Source organism: Nannobrachium achirus, assembly GCF_963921795.1.
Source record: "Nannobrachium achirus genome assembly, chromosome: 15".
Lineage (NCBI taxonomy): Eukaryota > Metazoa > Chordata > Actinopteri > Myctophiformes > Myctophidae > Nannobrachium > Nannobrachium achirus.
This window is the reverse complement of record NC_137822.1, coordinates 26,249,241-26,276,624: the sequence shown is the minus strand read 5'-3', so window position 1 is coordinate 26,276,624 and position 27,384 is coordinate 26,249,241. Positions and strand designations below refer to the sequence as shown.

At 39.4% G+C, this 27,384-nt stretch overlaps 2 protein-coding genes across 4 annotated transcripts in view; both read right to left on the bottom strand.

Moving 5' to 3' along the window:
- The window catches only part of hook3 (hook microtubule-tethering protein 3), a 42,595-nt gene extending 27,331 nt beyond the window's left edge, over window positions 1-15,264 (bottom strand). For 2 of the 3 annotated variants that reach the window (XM_080742677.1, XM_080742676.1), the window contains exons 1-8: window positions 15,130-15,258; window positions 4,568-4,653; window positions 3,579-3,651; window positions 3,318-3,368; window positions 2,734-2,866; window positions 2,160-2,227; window positions 848-910; window positions 510-593 (exon numbers count right to left, since the gene is read on the bottom strand). In XM_080742677.1, coding sequence (XP_080598803.1) covers window positions 510-593; window positions 848-910; window positions 2,160-2,227; window positions 2,734-2,866; window positions 3,318-3,368; window positions 3,579-3,651; window positions 4,568-4,653; window positions 15,130-15,189 — 618 coding nt within the window. In that variant the 5' untranslated portion in view covers window positions 15,190-15,258. Of the gene's footprint in view, window positions 1-509; window positions 594-847; window positions 911-2,159; window positions 2,228-2,733; window positions 2,867-3,317; window positions 3,369-3,578; window positions 3,652-4,567; window positions 4,654-15,129 lie in introns of all 3 variants that reach the window. The other variant, XM_080742678.1, reaches the window with a different exon arrangement.
- A 3,692-nt stretch (window positions 15,265-18,956) lies between these two features.
- rnf170 (ring finger protein 170) lies at window positions 18,957-25,729 on the bottom strand. Its single transcript, XM_080743016.1, has 7 exons — window positions 25,586-25,729; window positions 23,723-23,878; window positions 23,248-23,323; window positions 22,755-22,869; window positions 22,102-22,175; window positions 21,278-21,409; window positions 18,957-20,529 (listed from the first exon to the last, which is right to left on the bottom strand). Exons 2-7 carry the CDS (start codon window positions 23,860-23,862, stop codon window positions 20,260-20,262), a joined length of 807 nt encoding a protein of 268 aa, XP_080599142.1. The 5' UTR covers window positions 23,863-23,878; window positions 25,586-25,729; the 3' UTR covers window positions 18,957-20,259.
- Window positions 25,730-27,384: the final 1,655 nt, after the last annotated feature.

Below are 27,384 nucleotides of genomic sequence, written 5' to 3'. Positions count from 1 at the left end.
GATCCATGTTGATGACATGACTCTAGACATACTGTCTACCTCTACCGCTTTGCATGATTTTAGGGCATATTTAGTAGGAGCAGTGTCAAAAAATGTGTTTTGCAAGAATCGGCCTCATGGTGGCGCTAGAAGATGGCCATGTGAGAAATGAGGGGTGGAGGTTGTGGTTTGGCAGCCAAGGAGTGTGTGTGCAAAGTTTGGCATGGATAGCGGCAACAGTGGCGGAGATATGAGTAGGGCAAAAGTGTGACGTGACTGACTGACTGACTGACTAATCAAATTATTGGCTTAGGAATGCAACAAAGACAAAAAGATCTCCATGAATTAAAGGCTTCATGGGGTGTGAAATTGATAGAAAATAAATTGTTTTTTGGGTGAACTACTCCATTAAGGTTTTGCATTAGTCATGGTTTCAGAATTTACATTAACATTATACAAAAAAAAAAGAAAAAAAACATAGGATCATCTTATCGATATAGTCAAATATACCAAATAGTCGCCATACCAACCTGCATATCTAGCTCACGACATCTCTGAGAGATCTCATCCTTTGTGGATAAAGCCTCATTGAGCTCCTCCACTGTCTTCTTCAGCTGAGAACACGAGAATAAACAAATGAACACAAAGTTAACATTATACCTATGCAGAATGGGTGACCTTATGGTTTGGGTGCTCACAGCTAAACAGCTGAAATATTACCCTAACACAAGTGTCAGTATATTGAAATACACTGACAATGGGGAAACTAGAGATGGACAATTGCATTACAGTTTTATTGCAAGACAATATACATTTTATAAACTGAAAGGACACATTAACCCACTTGGGTTTTATAATATCTCCATACCTGTCTGTCCAGGTCCACATATGATTCAGTTGCTCCTGTGACTGGCGTTTCTTTACTCATCAGCTAGAAACACACAGAGAATGGTCACTAAATGTTTCTTTACCAGAGTGCACAAATTATTGCATATACAGAAAAGAAAAGAAAAAAGAAAGAACTAAACAAAAACTAAGGTCATTTAGAAACATGAGGGGCAGCACTGGAGGGAGATAGATTGGTCGTCTTCTGTCTGTGTGTCATAGAGCAAGACACTTAACCTCCTAACTACCCCTGATGAGCAGGTTGCCACCTTGCATGGTTGTATTTTATCTTACACAGACAGTCTAGATCTCTCAAAAGCACAAATTAAATATTTGCCTCCATTTCACTTCCATTCTATGTGAGCGACGGGTAAGCAAATTTGCGTAAGCACCCCCTGGTGGGTAAGCAAATTTGGGTAAGCACCCCCTGGTGGGTAAGCAAATTTGGGTAAGCACCCCCTGGTGGATAAGCAAATGTGATTGATGAACTCTGATGCGTATTTCACCATGGATTGCGATGACCACACCCTTGCATCCCCACAGTTAATTTATTACCTTCAGTTCAGCTGCCTTTACCAAAATGGCTGCTAAGAAAAGGGTCCAATACTGACTAAACTAGTCAGACTGCATTTTAGCTTGAAAAGTCAATACAGTATAAGATTTTACAGACTAGACCAACCCCACCAATTTGTGTTTATAACTGGCTCCTCAGGAAATACTTAAACCATCATACCTATCCTGGGGGGAACAAGAATTGTGAGGTGTTGTGAGCTTGCAGTATTTACTGTAGGGGGGAAACAGTTACAGGAGAGGGCCTAGTTTAATCCACTGGGGCACTCCTGTCAAATAATTATAGGCTTTAAGTGGTTATTTAACAGTGGGTCACTCATTGTTATTATTAATTAGGCTTTTCATTTTAATTGATTTTTTACGACTTTGTTACCAGTAAGACGCCCTAAGGGCGAGAAGATGGGCGTGTGCACGCATCCGCCTGGGTGACAGCAGACTGCTGGGCGAGTGCTTGCACTTTTGCATGGTATCAACTTTTACCAAAACCAGACCTGGTTGGTTGTTTAAGTTGGACAAAATGTGGCCATATTTTCCTAAATATGATGATGACTGACGTCTGACATCATAGACCACATGAGACCTCATTGTGATGTCAGAACAGGTCAGCGGTGTGACAGACAGATGGACATGAGCTGCAAGTTTTCATATGCACCCCCATATAATTGCCTTGAACAAGCACATACAAAGTTTACAAACACTATTCAGATCTGCAACTATTGGCATACCTCTTGGATGGCTGTCATGACAACATGTTGTACTGATTCCTCCATCATCATTATGGTCTGGATGTACTCTGGAGGGGAAAAACAAATGAGCAGTGAATAAATAAGGCAGTGTTGTGTTAGAGGCCAGTATTTACACAAAAGAACTATCATTTGCACTGATCCAACCTATGTACACACATTAAGATTGGGATGATAATTGTTATTATCATTTTATAGTGATAATAAAACAATATAATACGGTAATCATATCGCTGAGATTTTAATTTGTTGTCCTCCTTCTTAAACTAGGATAAATTAGCTTTTGTTGAGCTGAAAATTCAGTCCTTCTTAAATGCTCTATACTTGATAAAACTGACCTGTAAAGAGCGCATATGGTAAGCTCATATTTCACTATTACACACATAGAGTTGCAACACGTTGTGAACTTCTAAATCGGTTATTTTTGGAGAACGCCCCCCCCCCCCAGAACAAGAAAGTTAATATCGTTAAATGCAATTATGTTTAATCGTGGCATGTCATTTTCATATGGTCCCCCCTAGTATACAACCCTGACACACAGACAGACAGTAGACACCTTGTTTCTGTTCGCAGTTAACAGCACAGCCAAGTATGAGTTGTAGCATCCTGCCAAGCTCTGCTGCATCCGAGTGTTCCCCAATAAGGTTAACATCTGGCAGTGTGAAGTCGTTTATCTGCTGGCCTAGGACCTAGACAAAGTATGAGGGACAATACACGTTGTTATATGGTGCATCACGGCAGGCAAAATGAGCATGTTGCGGCAACTAATATCACAAATTAATATATACCTAAAGAATATAACCTAATAAGGACATTCATTTAGCTATTTAGATGTTCATGAAAGCTTCAAACACATGCTACATTTGCCTTTTCCATTATACCGTATGGTTCAGTTTTTGTGGAGTTGATGGTGGAGTGTTTGATGACAAAAAGGTCAATTTCCCCCAAGTTAATAATGGTTAATTAATTAATTAATTAATTAATCAATTAAAAATATATTTTTTGGGATAGGGACCTTATTGTCCACTTGTCCAGATTGTCCACTTGTCATTAAAAACACCAGCAACACAACTTGGCAACAAAGTATCATGTTCTTGAACATGTATTAATTTCTAAATTAATAGAACAGCGTATTCTTACCTCTTGGTTATAATCTAAAATGCCTTTCAAAACCTTCTTTAGATTGCTGATCTGAAATTAGGAAAGAGATGCTTATTTAGGACTTCGGGACATTGCATAACCAACACCACCCATTTCTGACATTCACAGAATCAATTTTAACTGTTTCAAGTGACTAGCTGGGGGGACAAAGAGTACATTAAGCTTAATTGAATGAAAAATCAATCCAAAGTACTGATTGTGATACAACAGACAATGGCCCTTTGTGTATGTGATTCTTACCTTTAACCTCCAATTGTCTCCAACATCAGGCTTGACCCTAGTGATCCAACTCTCATTGAAATATACTGCATCTCTGGAAAATACAGACAAGTTACAGAAGGGGACGTCAATCAAACGTACAGATGTCACACAAGTTGACACAACTAGCAACAAGAATACTAACTAAGAACACTGTATGAATAGAAGAATAGTCACACGTGCTCTGTCACTCTGGATGTAAGAAAGTTGATGACTTTAAGCAAATATTGCATTCGGTCCGAGAATATTTTCCCAGCAGAGTGAACCTGTGTTTTGTAAACTTTCTGTGTAATGTTATCCGGGTTGGGCAGCTGCATAACAGAAAAGTGAAGCTTTTGCCCCACTGAAACAAACAGCGTTAATATACCATAATGTTTTTCCTTGTAAGTCAATGACCCCCCCCCCCTCCCAAATTGATTAGAAAATCGCACACTTTTTCACAAGTCCGAAACATAGGCCACTGGTGTGTCAAGATTGGCATCGAACCCAAAAATCTGGCATCAGTCGGGTTCTATTCTACTGCAAATAGACAGATGGGGGAAGTGGAGCGAGCCAAGTGCAGCATTATACATCAAAGCCTGCAATTACAGCTACATGGGAATTACAGTGAATGAAACGGCAAGGGACAGAAAGAGTAAAGTTACAGCTGCCCTGAAAAGACCGGATTGACAACAAAGTACAAAGGAGATTATTTTACAGACAATTATCAATAGATTGTATTGACTATCTTGACCAGCTACATTACTCAGCAGATAAATGTATGTAATGACTTTTAGTACTGACGGTTAATGGGTTGTTAAATTCTAAACTAAACAAAACCTCCTCCTATAGAACAGGGGTGGCACCTGAGGTGTCACATGTTTTTTCTTTTTTTTTTTCTTCCTTCCTTTCTTTTTTTAATGCAAAAACATGGGAATCCAGTCCATTTAGTTTACGACACATTTTGAAAAAGAAAAAGAAAATGAACATACATTTTCTGTAGAGTTTGAGCCATGACGACACCACTGGTAAGGTCTTCTACTATTTTGCAGGTAGCCTCCACTCCAAATGTCTGGATCTAAACAACAACAAAATGATACATTAGTTAGTTGAAGGTGCAGAATAAAGCAAGAGAAACACAGGAGAGAAAAAAAAGATTAAGACAGTAAAATGTCACAGGTTTTTAACTTTGCATCTTTATCTTGGTAGCACTACAATAGATATGTCACCCACAACAACACAGAATTAACAGGAAGTATAGCAGGTCAACCTAAATGGTGAGGTGCATGTCAGAGTTTATAAGATTTGTTATAAAAAATAATAATATGTAAAAAATAAACATTTCTCGTGTAAGGCATCTCAATCTCAAACATGTTTAACAGTGCTGTGTGAATCCAAACTGTCTGGATTGTATACGACTTCTGTGACACCTCTATGGTGGAATATCAATGAGCTGTGTTGCCTTTCAGTGACAATGACCAATGTTTATTTATACTTGGACCACTTTGTATTTATACACAAAATGTTTGCTCAAGAAGACCTTCACACAAAATTGAACTGATGCCATTTTTAGACTGTTTTCTAGACCTGGATTCTCCAACAAAGGATTGCATCATTATTTTGCCAATAAATCTTCTCAAAACTATTCTCATCTCATAGGGCTTGCTTATTTCTTCTCCTTCTGCCTTCAGTATCTTTCCCTTGCAACTTTTTCCACTGACTTGAACTAAATAAAAACTAAGCTAAGATGACTAAAACTAAGACTAAATGTATTGACAATTTTGTCAACAAGTGAAAACGAGGGACAAGTGGAGAGGAGATCGAGTAGAACTAGAAGACAGGTAGTTTTATGTTTGGTTGCGTTTGGGTGTTGCACTCTGAAAATAGCAGATCTACACGGAGGCATTGACACTAAGGCTTGCCCACCTGCCCCCGGCAAGTAAATAAAACCTTTTTGCTTTCAGGTTGCCCGACCGGACAGGTGCTCATTTGAGAGGGGACGCAAACGTCTATAAACACAACACAAGATATCTGTCTAAACACCTGAAATACATTTAAAAATATAAAATAATTGAGGTAATTAAAATCTTACATATCATTTTTATAACAATTTACTTTTCGGACAGTGGGTACGACCTTTGGGATTTTTTAAGTAGAACTTGACCTGTACTTTTCTGAGACCTTACTGTCAATCCCTGTACGCGTGTTGCGCGTTGTGAGCTTGTAGATCGGCTATTTTCAGCATGCACAGTGAGTGAACCAACTGTAAAATCAGCCATTACGACGCCATCAAGGCCTGCCAAAATAAACTTCTGTCGACAAAATCAACTGTAGATTTAATCGACTAAAATCTTATGATATTTAGTCAACTAAAACTAGACTAAAACTAAAACATTTCAGATGACTAAAACTAAATGAAATTTTATTCAAAACTGAATCAAAATTTGCTGTCAAAATCAACGCTGCTCTCCAGTCCCACCACTATTCTGAAAGACTCTCACACAGACAGACAGAACTAGGGAATGATTTTCCATTGAAGCACCAGCATTCAACATGCCACAGTAGGAGGAGACTGAGGGGAGAAGGAATGTTGGTATGTGATGGGGAAGAAGGTGGTGCCTTCTCATCTGTTTTCCTCCATTTAAATTCATTTCATTTCAATTTCTTTTTTTTTTTCTTTTTTTTTTTTAAGAAATTAACGTTTTGGTCTAGCAGAACATTAGTAATAGTACTATAAATGATGGGTTTTTGGTTCTCTGTATCTCAAATTATTATAGTTAAATACATTTCATATCACATTAAGGTATCCAAGCTACATGATCTTTTGCTCCATTATCAAGAGGAAGTTTTGGTCATCAATCCAGCCATAACGCTAGAGGGCGTTCTCCCATAAGCGAGTATTTCAGCGACTATTTGAAGAATAACAGCAGCCATCCGCTGACCAGAATCTTAACTGGGAGTTAATTATGAATATGATTCAATAATACATGTATCATGTTTTGGCAAATGGCATTGCTGCACCAATTGCAATTCTACAGATATCACTACTGCATTGGACTACAATATTTATCCACAGGGCTGGTTCTAGCTCATATTGCATCCTGATTCCTGGCCCAGGCAAACACCCCTTCAGCAGTCTAGCTTGTACTGAGGATGATGTGAAAATGTAAATGTATAGTTTAAAAGCATCAATACGCTGCTGCCAAAATAGTTAACACTGTGTTACTGTTATCACCATCTCATGACTATCAAACCTTTTAGGCCTTTCAGTCAGTCAAACCACCAGCAAGAGTTGGTCAGTGAGTCTGGTCATTACGGTCAGGCTTTTGTACCTTAGCCACTGCAGGGCCGGACCAAAACAATACTGCACGTTATGTAACACCATTTCAATGAGAGGAAGAGAGAGAGAGAGAGAGAGAGAGAGAGAGAGAGAGAGAGAGAGAGAGAGAGAGAGAGAGACTTTCCCAGTTAGATGCATATACACAAACACATACACAGGGACCTCTGTTGGACTGTGTCCAATAGGAAAAGTGTGAATGGAAGTTCGAATGGGAGACATTACAAGAGGGGAGAGAGAGGCACAGTGACAGGTTCAGAGTGGAATAAATAAAGACATACAGTAAGCAGTAAGGGTCAGAAAAGGACAGCTTTTACATAAAGAATATATATAATTATAATATAATTATTGTAAACACTTTTTCATGGCTGCTGCATGGCCCGCCCCAACAGACATTTGTGCTTGAACAAATGTCTCTCTCTCTCTGTGTGTGTGTGTGTGTGTGTGTGTGTGTGTGTGTGTGTGTGTGTGTGTGTGTGTGTGTGTGTGTGTGTGTGTGTGTGTGTGTGTGTGTGTGTGTGTGTGTGTCTGTCTGTCTACACTAGTGTACATGACTCTGTTACAGAGAGACTTTGTCTCCATCCATACATACAAGATTTGGTCTGCTCCATTTCCCTCAGCAGAAAGGAAGTGGAAGGAATCGATGTAGAACATATAGGACAAATCAACCCCATTAAACACCACACTGACACACATACAAATGCAACATAGAGCTATGGAGTACACAGGCCAGGATCTGGGCCAAGACAGAGGTGTTTTCCCCAAATGCAACATTTTTGCTGCAATTAACAAGTTAGGCCATCTTTGGTAGAGAAGTTCTATGGGTTGCTCAGCAGGAAAATGTATAGTCTGTCCATAGCCACTTGAACAATAGCAGATCTACAAGCTCACACAGCAATTTTTGCCTAAAGATAGTTGGTGTAGAGTGGAAAACTTAGGGGGCCTAGAAAAGAGTCCTGGGAGACTGATCAACTAAGTATATGTTAAAATAATGTATGTTTTGTTATGCTAGGAGGTGCTTGTCATGTGCCTGTAACACCAACCAGTTTAATCATGCAATTGTTGTTCAATCCACAAACTGTTCTGAGGAAAAATACCACTTTATACTGTAACCCTAATTAAGCTCCAGGTTTGAGTTTCTGTGTTGCAGGAGAACATGAAACAGGACTAATGAGAACTATTGAGACCTTTTCTGAATTCAATAATGGGTAGTAAAATTATTACAATGGCTTTAGGGCTTTTGAATACACCAACTGTTGTCTGCAAAAAGGCTCCAATTCAGCAGTAGCCGAGGGCACCATGCCATCTTTGCATTGCAAGCAGTGACTAATGGGAAAGCTACTAAATGAAGGAAGTTGAATCCAGTGAAGCCCACCTTCCAACTTCTGGGCTGTTGTTATACTGGTCAATTGAAAAAGAAATCTGCAAAGGTAATAAATGGCCTCTGCGCTTAGATTTTCTAGTCACATCTCATGGCCAAAAGTCACCAGGGTTTCCCCATCCTGCTGACGGTAGCTCCCTGGGTATGAGTTTGGCTGTAGGGTAGTGTACCAACAGTTTGTTTGAAGGGCTTTGCCGTCTTCTGTTTGGATTTTTATTCCATTGATAAAGGCAAAGCTCTTTTGGTGGACAGAGATTTACCAGAGCGTTTATTTCAGTAATTGAACAACTTCTAGTTAGATGTTTCTCTTAGTCATGTCCCCCCTGTGTCATCATAATCATCTCCCATGAGTCAGCTTTGTAATGGAGCTTTGTCAGAGTACCCACTGTGTCCCTTTTGTGCTTATATGGAGATCTTGTTACCTTGGTGTCAATACATATCTCTTTTATGCCAATATATGGATAGCCCTGATGTCATCAGTATTGGCATGGCAATATACCAGTATGTGCATATCAGTTAGATTAGCGGTTTTGGTATGGGAATTATGAAGAATCTAAAAACAAAGAAAATATTTGAGAAACTAAAAATATATAAACTGTCTATATTAATGATCACAACTTTCACAGTATAAACGATCGTTCTGCGTAAACTGCGTATGGGTTTCAACACAAACCCAATTCGAACACACAAGCTTACAGTTTATCCCATTTTAGGAATCTTCGTTAACCATGGAGGCATGTGAGGAAATGTATAAATTCTCCATGAATTCAAGGCATCGCCTCCATGAATTCTACACAAATTCATGCCCTAAACACACAATGTTGTTGTTAGTAGGAATAACACAGAAGCACCCGGGAGGAAGTGGACTTTGAATGAAAGAGTTTAGCTAGCCAAACCAGAGTTGCTGTTTTTCTACACAAAAGGAGGTGGTACCCCCAGAAGCAAACACACCCCGAATGGGTTCCCTGATTGCGGGGTGAGTAAATGATAGAAAGTCATTTTTAGGGAATCCCCTTCTCAAGATCAAGTTAGATCTGTGACACAATGTGGCACCAGTGTTGACAGATTTTGTAAAACAAACAAGTGGCTAAGGCCCTGTCTATACCTAAAAAATCCCCGGGCGTTTCTGACTTCGTTTTGAAACCTATACGCCTCCACACGGGCCCGTGTAGAAAAATATGTGTGTCCACACGGTATTATCAAAACGCTATAAATCCCTGTCTGTGCGTCACCGAAGCGGGTGGCCGCGTACCCCTGCCTGCTCTCATGGAATAATTGCAGCAGCTATCTATCTACGAAAGCAGGCCCAAAAGAAGCGACTAGGGACATACACACAGCTACACGTATTTGAAAATAGTCTAACTACTCACTCACAAAATGTGCGATGCATTATGAGCTTGTAGATCTGCCATTTCCAAAAATAGCAGATTGGAAATACATAAATTGGCACAACATTTTCAGATGGGGGTTCGCAGACAGGAATTAGGAAGCAAACCCAACCCAAATAGGCAACTACAATTAAAAAACCCCAAAAACTCAAACTATTTTATGTGTGTGTGTGTGTGTGTGTGTGTGTGTGTGTGTGTGTGTGTGTGTGTGCGCGCGCGCGTGCGTGTGCGTTGCGTGTACGTTGCGTGTATAATTATTATTATGTAATTAAACAGTGTGGTCTGTGACTGTCTGACATTGTGGTTGACATTCGTTTGTTGTCACTCATTTGTAACTTTGTTGTAAAAAATTAAATAACAACAAACAGTAGGAGGGCAATAGATTTAAGACTGCTTGCTGACTGGCCACTGTAGTGTGGATACTTAAATTTAGCTCACACATGCTAGTTACACAACCTTTGCCTGCCTGTTGTGACCCTGGCCTGTGAATGAACTGGCAGAAAGACAGTGAGAGATAGTTGAAGAAAGTCTTTCAAAAATGAATCATTATGTCTGATTAATCGTTCAGCCCAGCACTAATTTACTGTATGCTGTACAATAACAGTAGCATACATGCTTTCAATCATTGCATACATCTTTTTGTAATCACAAGATTGGTTAAGAATGGGTTTCATGGACTCACATCGGGAAAACCTTTTTTCCACATGTGCCACCCTAAAATGCCTCACTAAAAAGCATTTTACACAAAAACAGCATTTAACTACTGCATCAAGTATAGCTCCCACCACAGTGCATGTGACTAAACGTGGCCCAATATTGATGTTGTATGGTTCGTGTTTCCACTGACTAATAGCCACGTGAATTAAAGAAGGGTAGCAAAATACAACCCCAACTGGCACACCTCAACGGACTGGTCAAAAACTAAACAACATTTATTTCAGAGGAGGATGCAGGCACAGCCACATTTTTATATGTACTATATCTGGTGCTCTAGTCCAGTGGTTCTCAACCTTTTCAGGCCGCGACCCCTATTTTATATTTTAACTGGGGACCCCCCACTCTGACGAGCACTAAGAGATTATATTTTGTATAGCACGGTTCTATTGTGAAAATAGCAGGTCTACATGCTTACAACGCAGAGGCGTTGTGAGCATGTAGATCGGCTATTTTCACAATTTCTGCCTCAAATATTTGACAATTTGGCCAATGTTTAATTTGTCATTTTAGAGGTATTAAAAAGTCCTTAAATTGTCACTTTAGAAACGTGCAGATACCCTCCACTTACAGTTTATGTTGGTTTGTTTACTGTTGAGTGAGAAAACAATGATGCACATTAAGTTAATCATCTGGGGACCCCCCAAAATAATTTGGTTGAGAACCACTGCTCTAGTCTTGTGAAAATACCGGCCCGCCATGATCAAGATAGGTTTGGACCAAGTGTGAGATGCTGACATCAATGTAACCCAAATTTCCATTATGAACATAGCTTTCTTTCAGCGATTCTCACAAATTATCCAAACCAATAGCTACTCAAAATATGATGATACAAGTTAACTAGCCAATCCATGTTCTATTTCGAGCAATATCCACATTGTTACTGTACAAATGTAGTCAAATGGTCAAACTGAATTTAATATTATTGGGAGTATAAGCTGCTCAGTGATGTCATTACGTGCGCATCCCGCATCAAAAACTCATTCAAGTCGCCCAGGGACTCATTCATGTCATGGTCCTGGGGTCCCAGGGATGCGCCTCCATTGGAGTCCATGTTAAAATAATTTACCGGGTCGCGGTAAAAGAAAAACATTTTAAAATTCCACAGACACCACCATTGTTCACGGGTGAAAGCATCCTACTCTACCCTACGTTAACACAAATAAAATCCACGTAGAAAGTCTTAAACAGGCGATAGAAACATCAATGTTTTGATTCCACCGACGTCCGACGACATTTTGCGTGCCCGAATTCATTAGGGGCACATGTTTTAGTAGTTTTAAGTTCAAACATTAGCCAAATTGTAAAATAAATATAAGAAATAGGCAAACATTTTGAAAATAGCCGATCTACAAGCTCACAGCGCTCGAAAACATTGTATTGAGGACTCATAAAACTTTTCTGGGACCCATTTGAATGACCACCTGTGGGTCCCGGGACCCATTACATTGAAAACCTAGTAACATCACACCCATAATCAGATAATGCCATATACACTTTCCAGCCACAGCGGAGAACCCGTTCACAGAGGTGAAGAAGTGGTCCACATCTGCCTAGCATCTTTTTTTTTTCTTCTTTCTTTTGTTCTGACCTGATAAAAGCTGATTCCAATGAATCTGGATATCCCAAAATCTGTAAATAAGTAGAATTTTCAAATGTGATTTTAGTAAATGCACATCCCTGGTCTAAAACAAATAACAGGTCTTCTGTTTCTTCACCACAATGAGTAATTTAAAACCGTTATGTGAGGATTGAGGAAAGCCTGTTTGAGTTTTCTCATTCAAGTTAGTGCAAGAAGAGATGGAGAAGTCACTTGTGTCAAGGACAGATCTAGGGTTGATGATGGGATACAACAGATTTTTTGTGATGTTTTTGTTTTCTTCCTTCAATTAATCAATATGTTTATATGCAACGAATGAGCAAGTCTACACTACCCAGAAACTGCACCCCAATACCTCAACTTGATTCCTCTATTATTTCAAGGCCTTTCAGAGCTGAGGATAACACTTTAACATTGCAGTAATTAACGTGGCTGCCTATAAGGCAATCAATCAGACTACTGTTCTTGTCCTGCCAGCTTTATTCATTTCTAGAGTAACCTTTTTCTTGACCCCAAAAGTTCATTGAGATCAATGGACTTTCTTTGTAACCTCAAACCCCCAAAAAGTCCATTGAGTTTAATGGACTTTTTCTGATTGGACATTATCTATCTATCTATCTATCTATCTATCTATGAATTCCAGAAATCCTGTCTGTCTGTATGTCTGTCTGTCTTTACACCCGTAGCCAATCATGAGCCATGGGCCGTGTATAACTGTGCTACCGTAGCCAATCAGAGAGGGGCAAAGGGTGACATCATAATATCAAGGCATATATAAGGCTGCTACGGGTATTTATCCAATTTATATGAGAGACATGAGCGCCCCAAGATCGGATGAGTAAGGACAGTTAAGGATCCCTTAGGGATGGTTGAGGGGATGGGTAAGGATCTAGTATTGTCCAAGAGGACAAGACAGGATTGGCCAAGCTGGGAAATTGTGGTTGAAAGTGTGGTTGCCCATAGCAACCACACCAACTGCGGTTGGTGACCTTTCAAATAACCATAGCAACGACACCAACTGTGGTTGGTGACCTTTCAAGTAACCATAGCAACGACACCAACTTGTGGTTGGTGACCTTTCTAGTTGGTGTGGTTGCTATGGGCAACCAGACTTTTGTTGTTGTTCTAGGTCTGAGAACTTTTATGTCACCTAAAGTAAACCTGTTTTCATTTATTTAACTTTTTTTCTGTAAACTTATGTGACTGTCACCTACAGTCACCTACCTGCTGTCTTCATTTACATTTTCTGTAAACCCCCAAATCCCAAAAGTCCATTGAGTTCAATGGATCTTTTCTGTGCCTTTTCGGATTGGACATCCATCCAATCAGACAGGATTGGAATGGTCATGCTTCACTTGTCATCACACCATCTATTAAATATGATGTTAAGAGGGATTTCATTTCCCAGCTGATTCCTTGTGGCTCGCGTCAGTGCAACCACACTTGCAATTTCCCAGAATTGCACTTTTTTTCCACTTAATTATCGCTATAGTTTATCCTGCATTCCTGCTATAGCACAATTTCTATATATTTTACAAGTAAAATACCACACATGAGGGAGTACTGTTCTACTGCACCTCAGACAGTGGCCGTCAACACAAGGCAGCAGACACAGAGTGCTGAAGTAATAACAGCCAGCTGATAATCACTTTCCACTAAGCCTACATATTCCATTCTGTCAAACTTCAATCAGCAATGAACAGTGGCTTAACAGAATGGATCTCATCTCTGGTCAAAGGGACTGACACAATTGACCCTTTGTCAAGTACTACTCCTCTTCGTGCCCATTGGTCGCTGTAGCTTGGTTGGACAAAAGTCCATATAAAAAAACAACAACAACAAAAAAAACATGCTTGTCAGTTGCCTCGTATCGATATGTGATGTATAAACGCTAAAATCTAAAATGACACAGATGCTTTCCCGGTTTTTAACAAACTCAGAAACCAGGGTGGAACAAGGTGGAAGTAACCTGCTGGTTTTTCGATCCATGATTTCAGTAAGCAAAATGGATAGCGATAAGTTAAATACTCTCTAGTCTCTATACCCTATACCTCTGAAATGGAACCTGGGCAGAAGAAGGTTTACAAGCAATACAAGCACATACTGTATGCTGAAACAGAATGAGCTATTCTTCAGTACTATGTTAAATAAATAAATTGCTGCAATTGTAACAGACGCGATCTTGCGTAAGTGAAAGCATTATTAACCATGTCACACCATGATAGAAAATCTCATGATTTCTACTAATTCTGTTTTCCACATTCTACAATATGTGAAAGAGACTATAGTCTAAATGCCATAGCCATGGTCATGATACCGGTATTCATTTCTACCTTTGGGTGCCTAACAACAACATATACAATTGTATTAGCCATTGACATGAATTATAATTAAATTGTCAATAATCGACTATTACATGTTTTACATTGACAGTTTTATGCTGCTTAAAATGCTGTATTCTATCTACTCGTTATGGTGCATTCTATTGTTTACATTGTGTAGTATGATTCATGTTATCTCGTGCCACTGGTTTTCATGACATGTTGAGTTAAGACAGTGTGTTTTGTATTTCTTCCATTTGATGATGGCTATTTCTTTAGAGTAAAACAATGCAGTGCTGAGATTTTATCAAGGCAATGGATAACTTGTCAAGCCTGGCTGACTGTTACTGTTACCAAAGAGAAAGTAATGGAGGAGGGTATGTAATAATCTAATAATCCATAACGTCAAAAAGATCAGACTATTTCTCCAGACAGGGCCAACGTCTCCACGACGTCTCGGTCTGTAAAGATGTGGCATTTACGAGCTGCTGGGGAAGTTAAACAGCTAACGTGTCAACAGTCAAAACCTAAAACAGGCTTTGGTTTCTTCTAAGTGCTCAGCAGGCACGTTTATCAGGCCACAATAGCACAAAACTGGCCCGCCGGGGGGACACTTTAGTGGACGTGGGCTAGGGATTTTGTTATTGTTGTTGTTACTGATGTTGTTTTTATGGTTCATCTCCCCCAACGGCTAATGTAGCCTATACAGGCTAACTTTAGCCTGGGTATGCTAGCATCACCGGGGGCGCTCCGACAAAACTATGTGTCAAACAAAATCAACATAAAAACATGTTTCTGGTCTTCATAACTCACCCACGTCAAGAGGCTCTCACACAGCTCCATTCGATCCAAAGACTCCGACGTGGTAGTCATTGTAACTTAACGTAAACTCCAAAGGGATTTGGGGGAAAGAGCTTTATCCACTGGCTCTCTCTGATGCGGTGTTTCGGTCTACGATCTGATTCTGTTCGGCACTGGCAGGCTCTGGTAACACTGTGACGTATAGTGGAGGCGGAGCCTAGCTCTGGTAACACTGTGACGTACAGTAGAGGTGGGGCCGGATAGGCGGAGTCTGAATTGGATTAAAATATCAGCTGAAATGAATAAATAAGAAAAAAAGTGTTCAGACATGTCATGTTATGAAAATGTTATCTTATGGAAACTTCAGAGTCAGAAAATCCATGATTCCATCTGCAAAACCCTATGGGAATTTTTGACAGCTGCTGAGAGTTTGGGTCTCATTCACTTAAGTTACACCTCAGGGCGACATGCGACCTAGGTCGCGCCAATTCTTGGCCATCTAGCCATCTGGCCATTTGGCCAGGGCAGTTATGTATATCGGACCATTACTCCCTTTTATGCCCATATACATGGAGATCCCTGTGCCTGTCTTCCTCCATATATGGGCATTCCCATATGAAGTCCTGATGACATCAGGGATCTCCATATGGGCATAAAAAAGATTTTGTTAGAGTGGTTCCCATGACATCACAACATACAATATATTTTATGCCCATATATGGAGATCCCTATCTGAACCGCCAACACAGATATGGGCCATGTCTTGGCCATCTGGGATCTTCATATATGGGCATAAGGGATTCTGGGGAATACTCATATATGGACTTTTACATAGGTGATGTCACCTGTCATATCACCTGTGATGTCACAGTGATGTGTCAAGGGAACCAACCCATAGACTGTAAAAATGTGTACACACGCGGCTTCATGGCTTCACGTATACACGTCACGCAGACAAGCTTGACATTTCTCATGGTAAACTGCAACCTTCGGTCGCAATAAAGGGGAAAAAAATACCTGCAAACAATCTACTTTAAAGCTATACTGTGTAAGATGCCCAACTAGTGGTCATTAGCCCTATAGCAAACCGCGGTCGCGTCCGCGTCTTTCGGCCGTTTTTCGTACCTTCAGACCCCCGCGTCTGCCTCCACCTCGCTGAGATCTATCTTTTGAGGGGTCCCTTGTTCCTGTGCGTTCAGTAATTCCAGAGATACGGACTCCTTCACCCTGCCTGGTAGGCGAAATTACCTAGAGAAGGGATGGTACAAACGGGCGACAACAAATATGGCTGCCATAGCGACCCCACTTCAAGATGCGCTGTGATTGGCCGGCAGTTGTATAACCCTCGCTGTGATTGGCCGGTAGTGTGATGACGCAATTTTCGCGCGAGATCCGGTCCACGGCAAGGATCGCAGTTTACATATATAGAGAAGGCTTTACAGGCTGAAATTCACGGAGTGGGTGTTCTAAAACTTTAGCGATTTAACAGTTAGGACAATTTTAAGATTTGTTTTATAAAAAAAGTTACATGGTACAACTTTAAGTAGCATGTGAGGGGACAAACTAGGGTTTTTTAATCCATCTGAATCCATTTGTTTTGCATGAAAAACATTCCTTGGGTTAAAACCGGCCCCCACAAAACTGCATGTGAAAAGTGATGACTCATCACTAGTTTTGGAGAACAAAAAAGCCCCGTATCCTCAGTAGCAGCAAAAGGTAGAGGCAGGGGGTAGACGTAGAGGATGCTACTAGCAAGGTGTTCAAAGGTGTTTACCAAATAATAATAACTAGCCTACAGCCCCTTGGTGTGAAGCATGACAGACGCTTGTTGACGCCCATTTGTGATGTAAATCGCATCACAGGACAAAGCCGCCTACAGGCCAAAATTTGGGGAAATATTTTAAACATTTGGGGATTATGAGAAGTAGAGACACATTTGAAGGTGATAAAGTTGATGTTGGGCAAGGTACATGCGTTATTGATTTTTGTATTATGTTTTTTAGACAATTGAACAACTGCTGAACGTGGAGTTACAGATGGAAACACACACAAACACACAAACACACAAACACACGGGGCGATTCTAATTAAGGTTGTGGGATGTATTATTTGATGCATTATTATATAGCTTGATTTAATATGACTGTACATTGTTATTGAATTATTAAAGTGCTGTAATCAGTATGAAATACAGGTTTAAAATGTCATCTTTTACACATGCAAAAATACTTAATTAGCTGGGTTCTTACTTGATTTAGTGATTGGGTGTATAACCCCTGGTATGTGCAGCAAAACATATACTTACCACATAAGCCCCTTTTCCACAGGCCCAACACCACACCACACCGCTCCACACCACACCGCCCACTTGTGCCAGGTTTTCCACTACAAGGACCTGGGTAGAGTGGTGTGAAAGTGGTACTAATCGTGGTACTAAAAAGTATCCAATCTAGAGTAGGTCTGAGCTAGGCCAAACAGGGCTAAACACTTCATATTGATTAATCCCTCACTGAGTTTTCATTTAGACCACCAGGATATAGTTGTAATACATGACAATAGATTCTATTGTGTTATAACCACTATTATAATCTATTATAGTGTATTATAATTATCATAGCAATACATTCATACCTTATAGTTTACTATAATCACAGTTATAATCCATTATTGTGTATTATAATTTACGATAGTTGTAATACAAATTTATATTGTATTATAATCACAGTTAAAAGGGTCAATTTGTTTCTTACCGATAGTGGTACTTTTGTGTAATGGAAAATGTAGATATTTATTTTTTTATGTGGTGCGGTGTGGTGTGGTGTGGTGTGGTCAGTGGTGTGGTGTGGTGCTAAAGCTGCTGTCAAAAAGGGGCTTTGGTTACCATTCACCATTCACCCAATCTCTGACTCAAGGTTCAAATTCTAATTCACAGTGATCACAAGATTAACCCCAGAGACAGACAGCGCACGCACACGAACACGCACACGCACGCACACACACACACACACACACAATCTAATTATGTATTCAGTTGTCTTCAACAGGGGGTCCGGGACCCCTAGGGGTCCTCAGAGTTAGTACAGAGGGTCCTCCAAATCTGTGAGATAGGAACTTCTACACTAACCACTTGATTCCTATTCTGTGAGGAAATGTCTAAAACACACATTAAACCAACAACCTACATTGATGATAGTTCTGTCAAACAAGTCTGACCCGTCTAAGAAATCTATGAACATTTTTAATCTGCAACACAATTTTATACAATAGGTAGTGCTGCTTCATCGTCCTTGGCCTGAAAACGTTGAAGACCCCTGCCCTAAGTGATTGGAGGTTTGATACCCACTGCCAAAGCATACTACTACGCTTCACTGGAGAGTTTTGCACACTTTGTGTACGTTACAGTTTTAATATTCATTCATACCACTGGTCATAATATCAGCCCCCTGAAGCTCATGGCAGTAAATGTACAGCACTTTAATCAAGAAAAACATTGTTGCACTTGCATACGATCTGGTATAGTGCAGCTTTTTAGCGCCGTTGTTGTGTTAATCCATAAAGAGCTGGCTGAACAGCCTGGACCTAATAAAAATGCATTTAGAAGCAGGTTTGTTTTCTTGTAAAATGGAAATTGTTTGAAAACATTTATTACCGGTATTCTGTAATAATGATCTCTGTCCCTCCCAGCACAAAGCACTCAGTTTGCACGCACGCACGCACGCACGCACGCACGCACGCACGCACGCACGCACGCACGCACGCACGCACGCACGCACGCACGCACGCACACACACACACACACACACACACGAGGACCTCAATACACACACAGGACCTCAATGGAAAATTGGAAATGAGCTCTCAAGCTTTATTTCTTTCATCCTTTTGACAGATATGTACAAATGTTTATGTATACTGGTATGCATCTTGTCAGTAAAGATGTCAATAAATCAATCAAGCTTTAAAGTGTAACTTCTGCAACCCAAAATATAAATTCTGCCACTGTGCATGTCTCCACCTAGTGGTTGAAAAATAAAGAATTCACAACACATAACTGAAAAGGGAATATTTGAAAGAAGCTCTACAAGAATGAAGAGCGAGGTGTCTCCAAAATGGAGGTAGGAGGTCCAAAATGTGCTTCTCAGCCCATTCTTTTGTCAGAGCCTTCAGATATTTGGGCATCGAAGGAGAGCCATATACCAAAGTGGCAGAGAGGGCCTCAAAATGTGTCTCAAAAGATGCATTAGGGGCATCTTTATTAAGAAATTATTTGTGTGAGAGGTGATGAGAGTAGAAATACTCAACTGAGAGAACAAAATCACACCTGTGTGAAGTGAGCAGTGCTGATTATGATTATAGACCCACATGACGTCCATATTATATTGTCCAATCAGAAAAGGAGACATACGGATACATAATAGGTATTTGAGGGCCTGTGCATTTTGCATGGACATATACACAAAGTATTGTATTGGAGCATTCTGGCTCTGCTAAAAGAAAATACCTTACAATGTAACACCAGCGGATTTCGTTTAACATAAATCCCAACAAGGTACTGTTAAGTATACTTTTACATAGGCCTAAATGAGTTCCTCACAATTAAGATATGAATGACCCTGATAGATCCAGCTTGAGGGAAGACATGGCTGTAGTGGTACATTCAGGATGGTCCATTTTAAATGTTGACAAAAAGGGTGCACTAAAATCCCCCAGATTATTTATTTTCTAAACTGATTCTATTCAGCATACCATTTATAATTATAATTGAAAACATACACATCTGGCTTTTTGTTTGTACTTGTATTAAATATGAAGACTGTTTGGAATGACAGCCATGTAAAACACCTGGACAGTAGTGCATTTGTCTACAAGTTGCTACAGGGTCAGTAGCCAGTGGATATCTTAAGTATTTTAGATATCCTTTTACTGCACTTAGACTTGGCAGTTGGCTCTGTCTTAAGCCAATCTATGCCATCATTAACAGTGCATTTATTAAAAAAAATAAAATAAACCAAAACATTGAACGTTCCCCTTTTAACTAAAATGATGGCCAGACTGAGTAAACTAATCTTCTGAGGAACGAAGAAACTTCCAGTCTCTTTGTCCTGTTACAGTATGAGCTCGAAAGTGTCCACATTTTATTAGTTAGCCATTTAGTCTCTGCGTTACCACCTCTCTATACATGATAGAGATGTAAATAAACAGGAGAAGGATGACGAAGAAGTCGTCCATGAAGCCCAGTAGGCCGAAGACCGCCTCAGGCACGAAGTCAAGTGGTGAAGCTAGGTAGGTGAGTGCACCAACCAGACACAGGAGGATCCGGATCCTGAACATCCAGAACAATCCACCCACTGAAAACATCTCTCTGAAGGCATGACGGAGTAGGGTGGGAACATCTCGGAGCCTGTCCATCAACTGGGGGGAACAGGAGACACAGGCAAAGAGATCGGGGACACTTTGTTTAGTTAGATCATCATGATAGAACTGAAAGCATCGGGTTGGGAACCGCTCCCAGGCTGTGGATCAGCCTGGGAGGATAACATAAAGAGGAGCAAGCTCCATGTTAGAGAGGCCCACTATTGATTAGCTGGAGCCTCGGCTACATACTATACACTGCAGCTTAATTATCCTTTGTTCAATTCCCAGCTCAACAAGTCTAATTTCTCCTTCCTTCCTGAGGATTACTCACTTTCCTTTCACCCTTCCATGTCATGTCTAAATAAAGCATTAAAATGGCATTATGGATGGGTATCATTAGGATTTTATCGATGCCGCTTATTTATCCCAGTATTGATTCCCCATTTTGGTTCCTAAATGGTAAAAAAATAATAATAATAAAAGACAGGTAAAATGTTTAGATAACAAAAAGATATGTATTCTTTTAAGAATCAACTTAAAGGGATATTCCACTTTCAAAAAAACTTTTGGTCATTTTATTCGAGGGCCCATACCTATACAAACCCATTGTAACTTCAAACTAAATTTTAACCATGATAAATTAATCAAAAACACCCATTATTCTTTCTTTACTACTAATACGTGAGCTGGCCATGTTTTTTCGCAAACTTTTTTCATTTATTTTTAATATTCTTTTGGGAAAATGTATATGTATTGTGTATGTATTTTTTACAACATAATTTTAAATTGTCAAAAGTACACTCACAGATCGTGGCTGTCCAGAGAACCTGCGGTTGTAGTCACCGATGTCTCTAAGGATGAGCTGTGGCTGAGCCTCACCATCCTGGACTCTCTGAGGGTCGGCGTGCTCATGGAAGAGAGGGAAGAGCAACGTCACCTGGAATTAAGAATGCACAGAGAAGACAATATTGAACACTACCACTAATAATTGAACACTACCACTAATAATAATAATAAACTTTATTTGCATAGCACCTTTCATTGCATGAAATGCAGCTCAACAGAGCTGCCTTTTTGCTTTATGGAGCAAGAATAAAGCACTTTAGTGCTTTCCAGAAAAAGAACAAGTAATTAAACATTAAGGCAAAAAAGAAAAGAAAGAGCATAAAACAATATTACAATAATAGGAAAAAAAGTAAGTGAATCACGCAAAACAGTGAGGACATGAATAACAGCACAGAGATTTAAAAATTAACTAAAAGCAAGAGTGAAGAAATAGGTTTTGAGCTGTGCTGTGCTTTAAAGCCTTTAAAGACTATCTACGGTCTTTGGTGTACTGGGAGTTTATTCCAAGCCATCTGTGCCCATAGAAGCAAAGCCAAAGAACACAATGACGCACAAAAGTTTCAGAAACTTTTGTTTCAGGCAAAAAAATACAGACCAGTATGAAAGCTCTTTAGTATCATTTTAGTTTCGTTTTACAGTTAGGGCTTATTTTCAAGGGTTGTAGTTTATTTTTCTTTGTAATTTTATCACTCATTGTTTAGTTTTATGTTACATGAATCACAATCACTCACTGTTGAAACACTCAAGTTTGAAAAACAAGACCAAAGTCACAGTCAGTCTCACCATTTGTCTGCAGATGGGGCAGTTAATAGCCCCCAGCCAAGTCCCAAATCTCCAATAGGCTATAATACAAGATCCTGTAGAAACAGACAATATTTTGTTTTCATAAAGTAAACTTATGCTTATATAAACTAAGTTGATATTCACTTTATTTGGGATGCGTGTACGTCTTGAGAACAAGATGGTGATTATTTTGTGAATACAAATAACTCAGTTTCTGTGCTTATGAATGACTGTTCTGTGATTGGTTAGTTTGTTGTTAAGCCGACCCAGAATGGTGAAGAGAGAGTGTGGACAACTCCATTCACTCTTGTGGACCATTTTTTCCCCAAAGCAATTTCCAGATAAGTCAGCAGCAAACAACAACGGTGCAGTAGAGTTGGTGCACATTTAAAAATCATCCTACTATTAAATGAACAAAACAAGCCATCCAAGTACAGTTGTAAAGGCCAATAAATGCTTCTTCTGACATCCAAACCTTTCTTTGGAGTAGGAGGTGATAAAACTAGAAATTGACATCATTCCAAACCTTTAAGTGTGAATGGTGGTCTAAAACTTTTCCTCTGGACCTGTGCAATGTCCTGACTCTCCGAACTATAGTTCGGAAAGCCTGTTAACTTAGCATAGCCTAGCCTAGTAGTCTAGTAGTGTCTTACCACAAAATAGGTGTCCACAATTAGTCTCCACAGGAAGCACAGCCTGCTGTAGACACACAGGGCAGGACATGTCTGTATAAAATTGCTGTCTTGCCTCTGATGGAGAGCTTTCATCCTGGGATGAAGGAAAGAAAATACTTTAATACATACAAGTATATGACCATTTAATGTATGGATACAGTATATGAGCAGGTATTTAGAATCAGTGGACAATAAATATCTGTTTAGTTCTCTAGAATCTCTACCCTTTTTTTATTTTGCAACATAGCAGAAATTCACAACAACAGACATGGGTAATATGAAACTGGTTTGGATTTTCCAATAGACATGCATGCTACAAAAAACAGTAACTTGCTAAGTTTGCAAGTTTGTCATGCCGTTGTCCAGACAGGATAATATAACCTTCCTAGGCTGTACAAAGTTTTAAGTGTCTGCAAAGTTTTAAGTGTCTACAAAGTTTTAAGAGTCTGCAAAGTTTTAAGAGTCTGCTTACCTGCTCTGACTGGAGTTGTTGTCGGACGGCTCGGACATGTTCCTGGTTCTCAGGATGAATGTTCTGCTGGTCTTCTCTACAAAGGTTGGATGAAAGATAGATTATGCACGTGTTCATTACACATCTCAATTGAATGACAAAAAACAATACAGATAATGATGTAATTCATCACATACCAGTTCCACAGATACATATTGTGAAAATAGCAGATCTATATAGCAGTGTGAGCATGTACATCTGCTATTTTCACAATGTTCGCCTCTTGCTTACTTAATATTTGACAGTTTGGTATTAAAACAGTCTTGAAAGTCCTTAAATTGTCACTTTATAAATGTGCAGATACCCTGTATATACAGTACACTTACACTGTGTGTTGGTTTGTTTACCGTTGAGTGAGAAAAAATAAATACATTAAGCTAATCAGCTGGGGACCCCACAAAATAATAATTTGGGAACCACTGATCGAAATCAATACCTGCAGAGAAGTGTCAGTAAGCCTCCCAGGAAGGCAACACTGAGCACCACCACAAACAGAACCTGGTTGCTGACTCCCTCAATAAGAGTGTCCTCATCTTGGATCATGAAGTCCAACTCCCCACAATGACTCTCCTCCATCACACACACTCATAGCCTGCAATACAATTTGTTTTATTCATCAAATACACTGAATGTAACACAGTAGCACAAACATGTGTATCAAATAAAGGAGGTGCCGAGTTATTTCACTAAATCTGACAGAAGACCATGCAGGAACTTCATGCTAAAGTCTAAAGGCCACACCAATGCAACTCCTTGCAACATACAATGAGTTGCATTGGTGTCTGTAGTGTGGACATAGCCTTAAAACGGTTTTGTTGCGATATTTGTGAACTGTTGCGATAAAAGAAGGTTAGCCAATGGAATACAACCACCTAAGGGCACAATATCTGTACTGAGTAGACCTCTAGACCTATTGCACATATAAACAGAGCTGCTACCTTCAAACACATTTTAAATCTGAGGCTTTTCTTTGTACACTATTTAAATCATTTTGAGAAAGAAATGCTGCTATTTGTCCCAAAGTGACTGCAAAGGTTTGCTGCTATTTGTTTCAAAACGATTTATACCCTGGCGACACAATGTGAATAGCTCTGTTTACACTTTGCTGTACCCCTACATATACCTGTAGCTTCCCCATTTTCAACAGTTTTTATTATATTTTGACACTTACTTTGGCAATGTAAACATATGTTTTCTCGTGCAAAAAATAAAAATAATAATAATTTGAATTGAAATGGAAAGGAGTTGTGAGTTGTGACTATAGTTGCATAACTGGTGCAATCTGGCCAAAAGATTCGGATAGATTTAATTCTATGACACATTTATGAGCTTAGAGCTGAAACAGATTTTGACAATACTTGACAATACAAAGAAAAACTTGGACGACCAGCGCATGCATATTAGTGTTATTCTCAGTACAATGTTACTACAGTAGTGGTTCTCTGTGAATCCTACATACTGCACATAATGTTCAGGCTCTTTCAGAAAATGCAGCTTCTTTCACAATTAATTTAGGAGCAAATATATTTGATACAAAAATATGATATTAATATTCACTTGTCAATTCTCCTTCTCCTACCAAGTTTAGTGACCAATAGTAATGTATTTCTTAGTTTCACTTTCCATTGGTAATAATTCCATCATTTAAATGTGTTATTGGTCAGCAATAGGAAAAGTACAAAATCAAAACAAAAACTGTAGTCTACATGTACAGCTCTAGACGATCATAAAATAAAATAAGCTGAACTCAACTGAAATCTTGAATTATCCTCTTTTTATCTGCAAAGTGTTTCATAAAAATCCACCATAGACATACTTGCTACATGTTGTCAATAAATAATGGAGTTAACAGCTACAGTTAACTTGGGATTTCATTTTACTGTTATCAATTATCATTTTTTGTTGAAGCAAGTTGGTTCTGTCATCGATTCAACAGGACAACCAACCACCATAGCCATACACTGTAGAAATCAACCAAGCTAGCAGCAGACATCTTAACACCGACTATAGTCCTGAAATATAACTGAAACTTAACAAGTTTAGCTTTCATCATTGATTGATTGTTTATTGTCACTACAGACAGCATAATGCATTAATGGATGCTAAAGGTGCTTAATCCTGAATTTCACACCGGCTAATGTTAGCTTACATACTGTATCAATGGTTCATGTCAGTAGATTATCGATTGCAAGTGACGCCAATTATAACGACACGAAACGACATTTGTTTGACAACAATGTCATGTTGTGTTAAAAAAGAAGGGAAATAATAATAAAAGAAAACGTGCTGTTAACAGTACCTTGTTGCCTTGCAAACCACCCGTCAGCACCACCTGCCCTGGTACCACAACAAACACAACACCATATACTACACTTATAATAAGCCATAACACTCCATGCTACTATTTTCCGCACTCATGCAACGCATTGTGGGAGAGTGAGTCCACAAGTCCACCGACAACAGCTGAGCCACCATTGAAATTAATACAGAAGGAGCTTAGCTCACGTTAACGTTAGGCTGTAAAATGAACTACATCACGGTCATCTCATAAGACGCAACGTCACCACACGGAAGACGGAACGGTGTTCGGCGTGATGACGTAGTTTGGCACAACCTTTTATTTAGCCACCACTTGTGAGACATAAAAGCTTAAACTTAAAGTTACTCTTATTCTGAAGAGAATGACTTATATTCGCCAGCTTTATAGTCGCAACCATAGAGTATATAAAACGGAAAACGGGGTCTAAAACGGAGTGTTTTCTGCAGTTTTCTGCAGGTCGTGTGTATCAAAGGATTAAGGGTGCGTTCGGAAATGCGCACCGGGTGTGTGCTCAGACTCAGTGTAGTGACTGAATCCTAACCTCAGTAAAACAATGCCTAAACCTAACCTCAGTAAAACTATGCCTAAACCTATCCACAACCGGTGCGCATTTCCGAACGCACCCTTTACCTGCAAAAAATACTCCCCCCAGGAAAAGAACATTTTTACCTAGCTCTGGTCGCGGGAGGTGAAAGCGATGGACCAGAGCTAATTTTTACCCAACATAATGTTGCATAAGGAACGTAGATTATATGTTGTTATCCTTATTATATGTTGTATCCTATTAAACAAGCCTGCTGGATCCCCTGAGAAAAGAAGCCAGCCCAGAAGACCAGTCCAAAGTCAGATGTCAACCCTCCTGGATCCAGCAGGAGTCTCCTGAAAAATCGAACTCCCTAAATTCACCATGAACACAGGAAATGACATCTATGTTAAAAATGTGCAGGGGTTTGGGCACAGAGAATATTGAGTAACAATAACATACAAGTAATGACTGGTCATTATTAAAAGATGTGTCTTACTTTGCTTCAGTCATCAAATCAATTTCTGTACACCGACATTTGGCATTTTAATGCCTGAAATTGTACCCATGCTAGTAAAGCAAGCAAGTATCAAACTTCACACAAAAAAATAAAATGAAATTGTCACGGAAAATATTCATACTCATACACGTGTACAGTAGATTGTTAGTTTCACAATTCTTGAATCAACTTCAAATCAATTTATACGTGTATGAATGTTTTATTTTTTAATAGCAAATTTCAATGTACCTACATGTTTAGATTGTATTTTACGAGTGCTCAAATCTACAAGCTCTCGAATTTTGCAACATAGCCAGATTTCCTTTCTTTCTTTCCATAACACTTGTAGGAGTGAGTAGCCAGATTTCCTTTCTTTGTTTCCATAACACTTGTAGGAGTGAGTGAGGATAGAGGAGCTAGGAGGGATCAGAATAAGGATCTAAGATGCTGCACATAATAACAGCACCAGCTTGGTTCTTAAAAGTGTATACTTGTTGGTAGTCATATTGTGGGATTATAAACCAAGTCCAATTTACTAGCTAGTGAAAATGCAATAAATTGATTACCACACAATTTAAACATTGTATTATTAGTTGGGATAGTTCACGGTTCACCCCTAAAATGTATTACCTTTTTTCCCCCCTATCGATTACTCACCCCATGGAGACTTGAATTCATGGGTATGTTTAAAAAATATTGTGTAAAATACTGTACGTATACCGTACAATACATCATCGTTTTTCCTTTTGATGTCTG

Coding starts and splice junctions, on each gene's coding strand:
- rnf170 (XM_080743016.1), bottom strand. CDS start 23,862: ATGGAGGAGAGTCATTGTGGGGAGTTGGACTTCATGATCCAAGATGAG. Junction 22,176..22,754: donor TTGTGGACACCTATTTTGTG/GTAAGACACTAC, acceptor CTGTTTCTACAG/GATCTTGTATTATAGCCTAT. Junction 21,410..22,101: donor GCCCCATCTGCAGACAAATG/GTGAGACTGACT, acceptor TCTTAATTCCAG/GTGACGTTGCTCTTCCCTCT.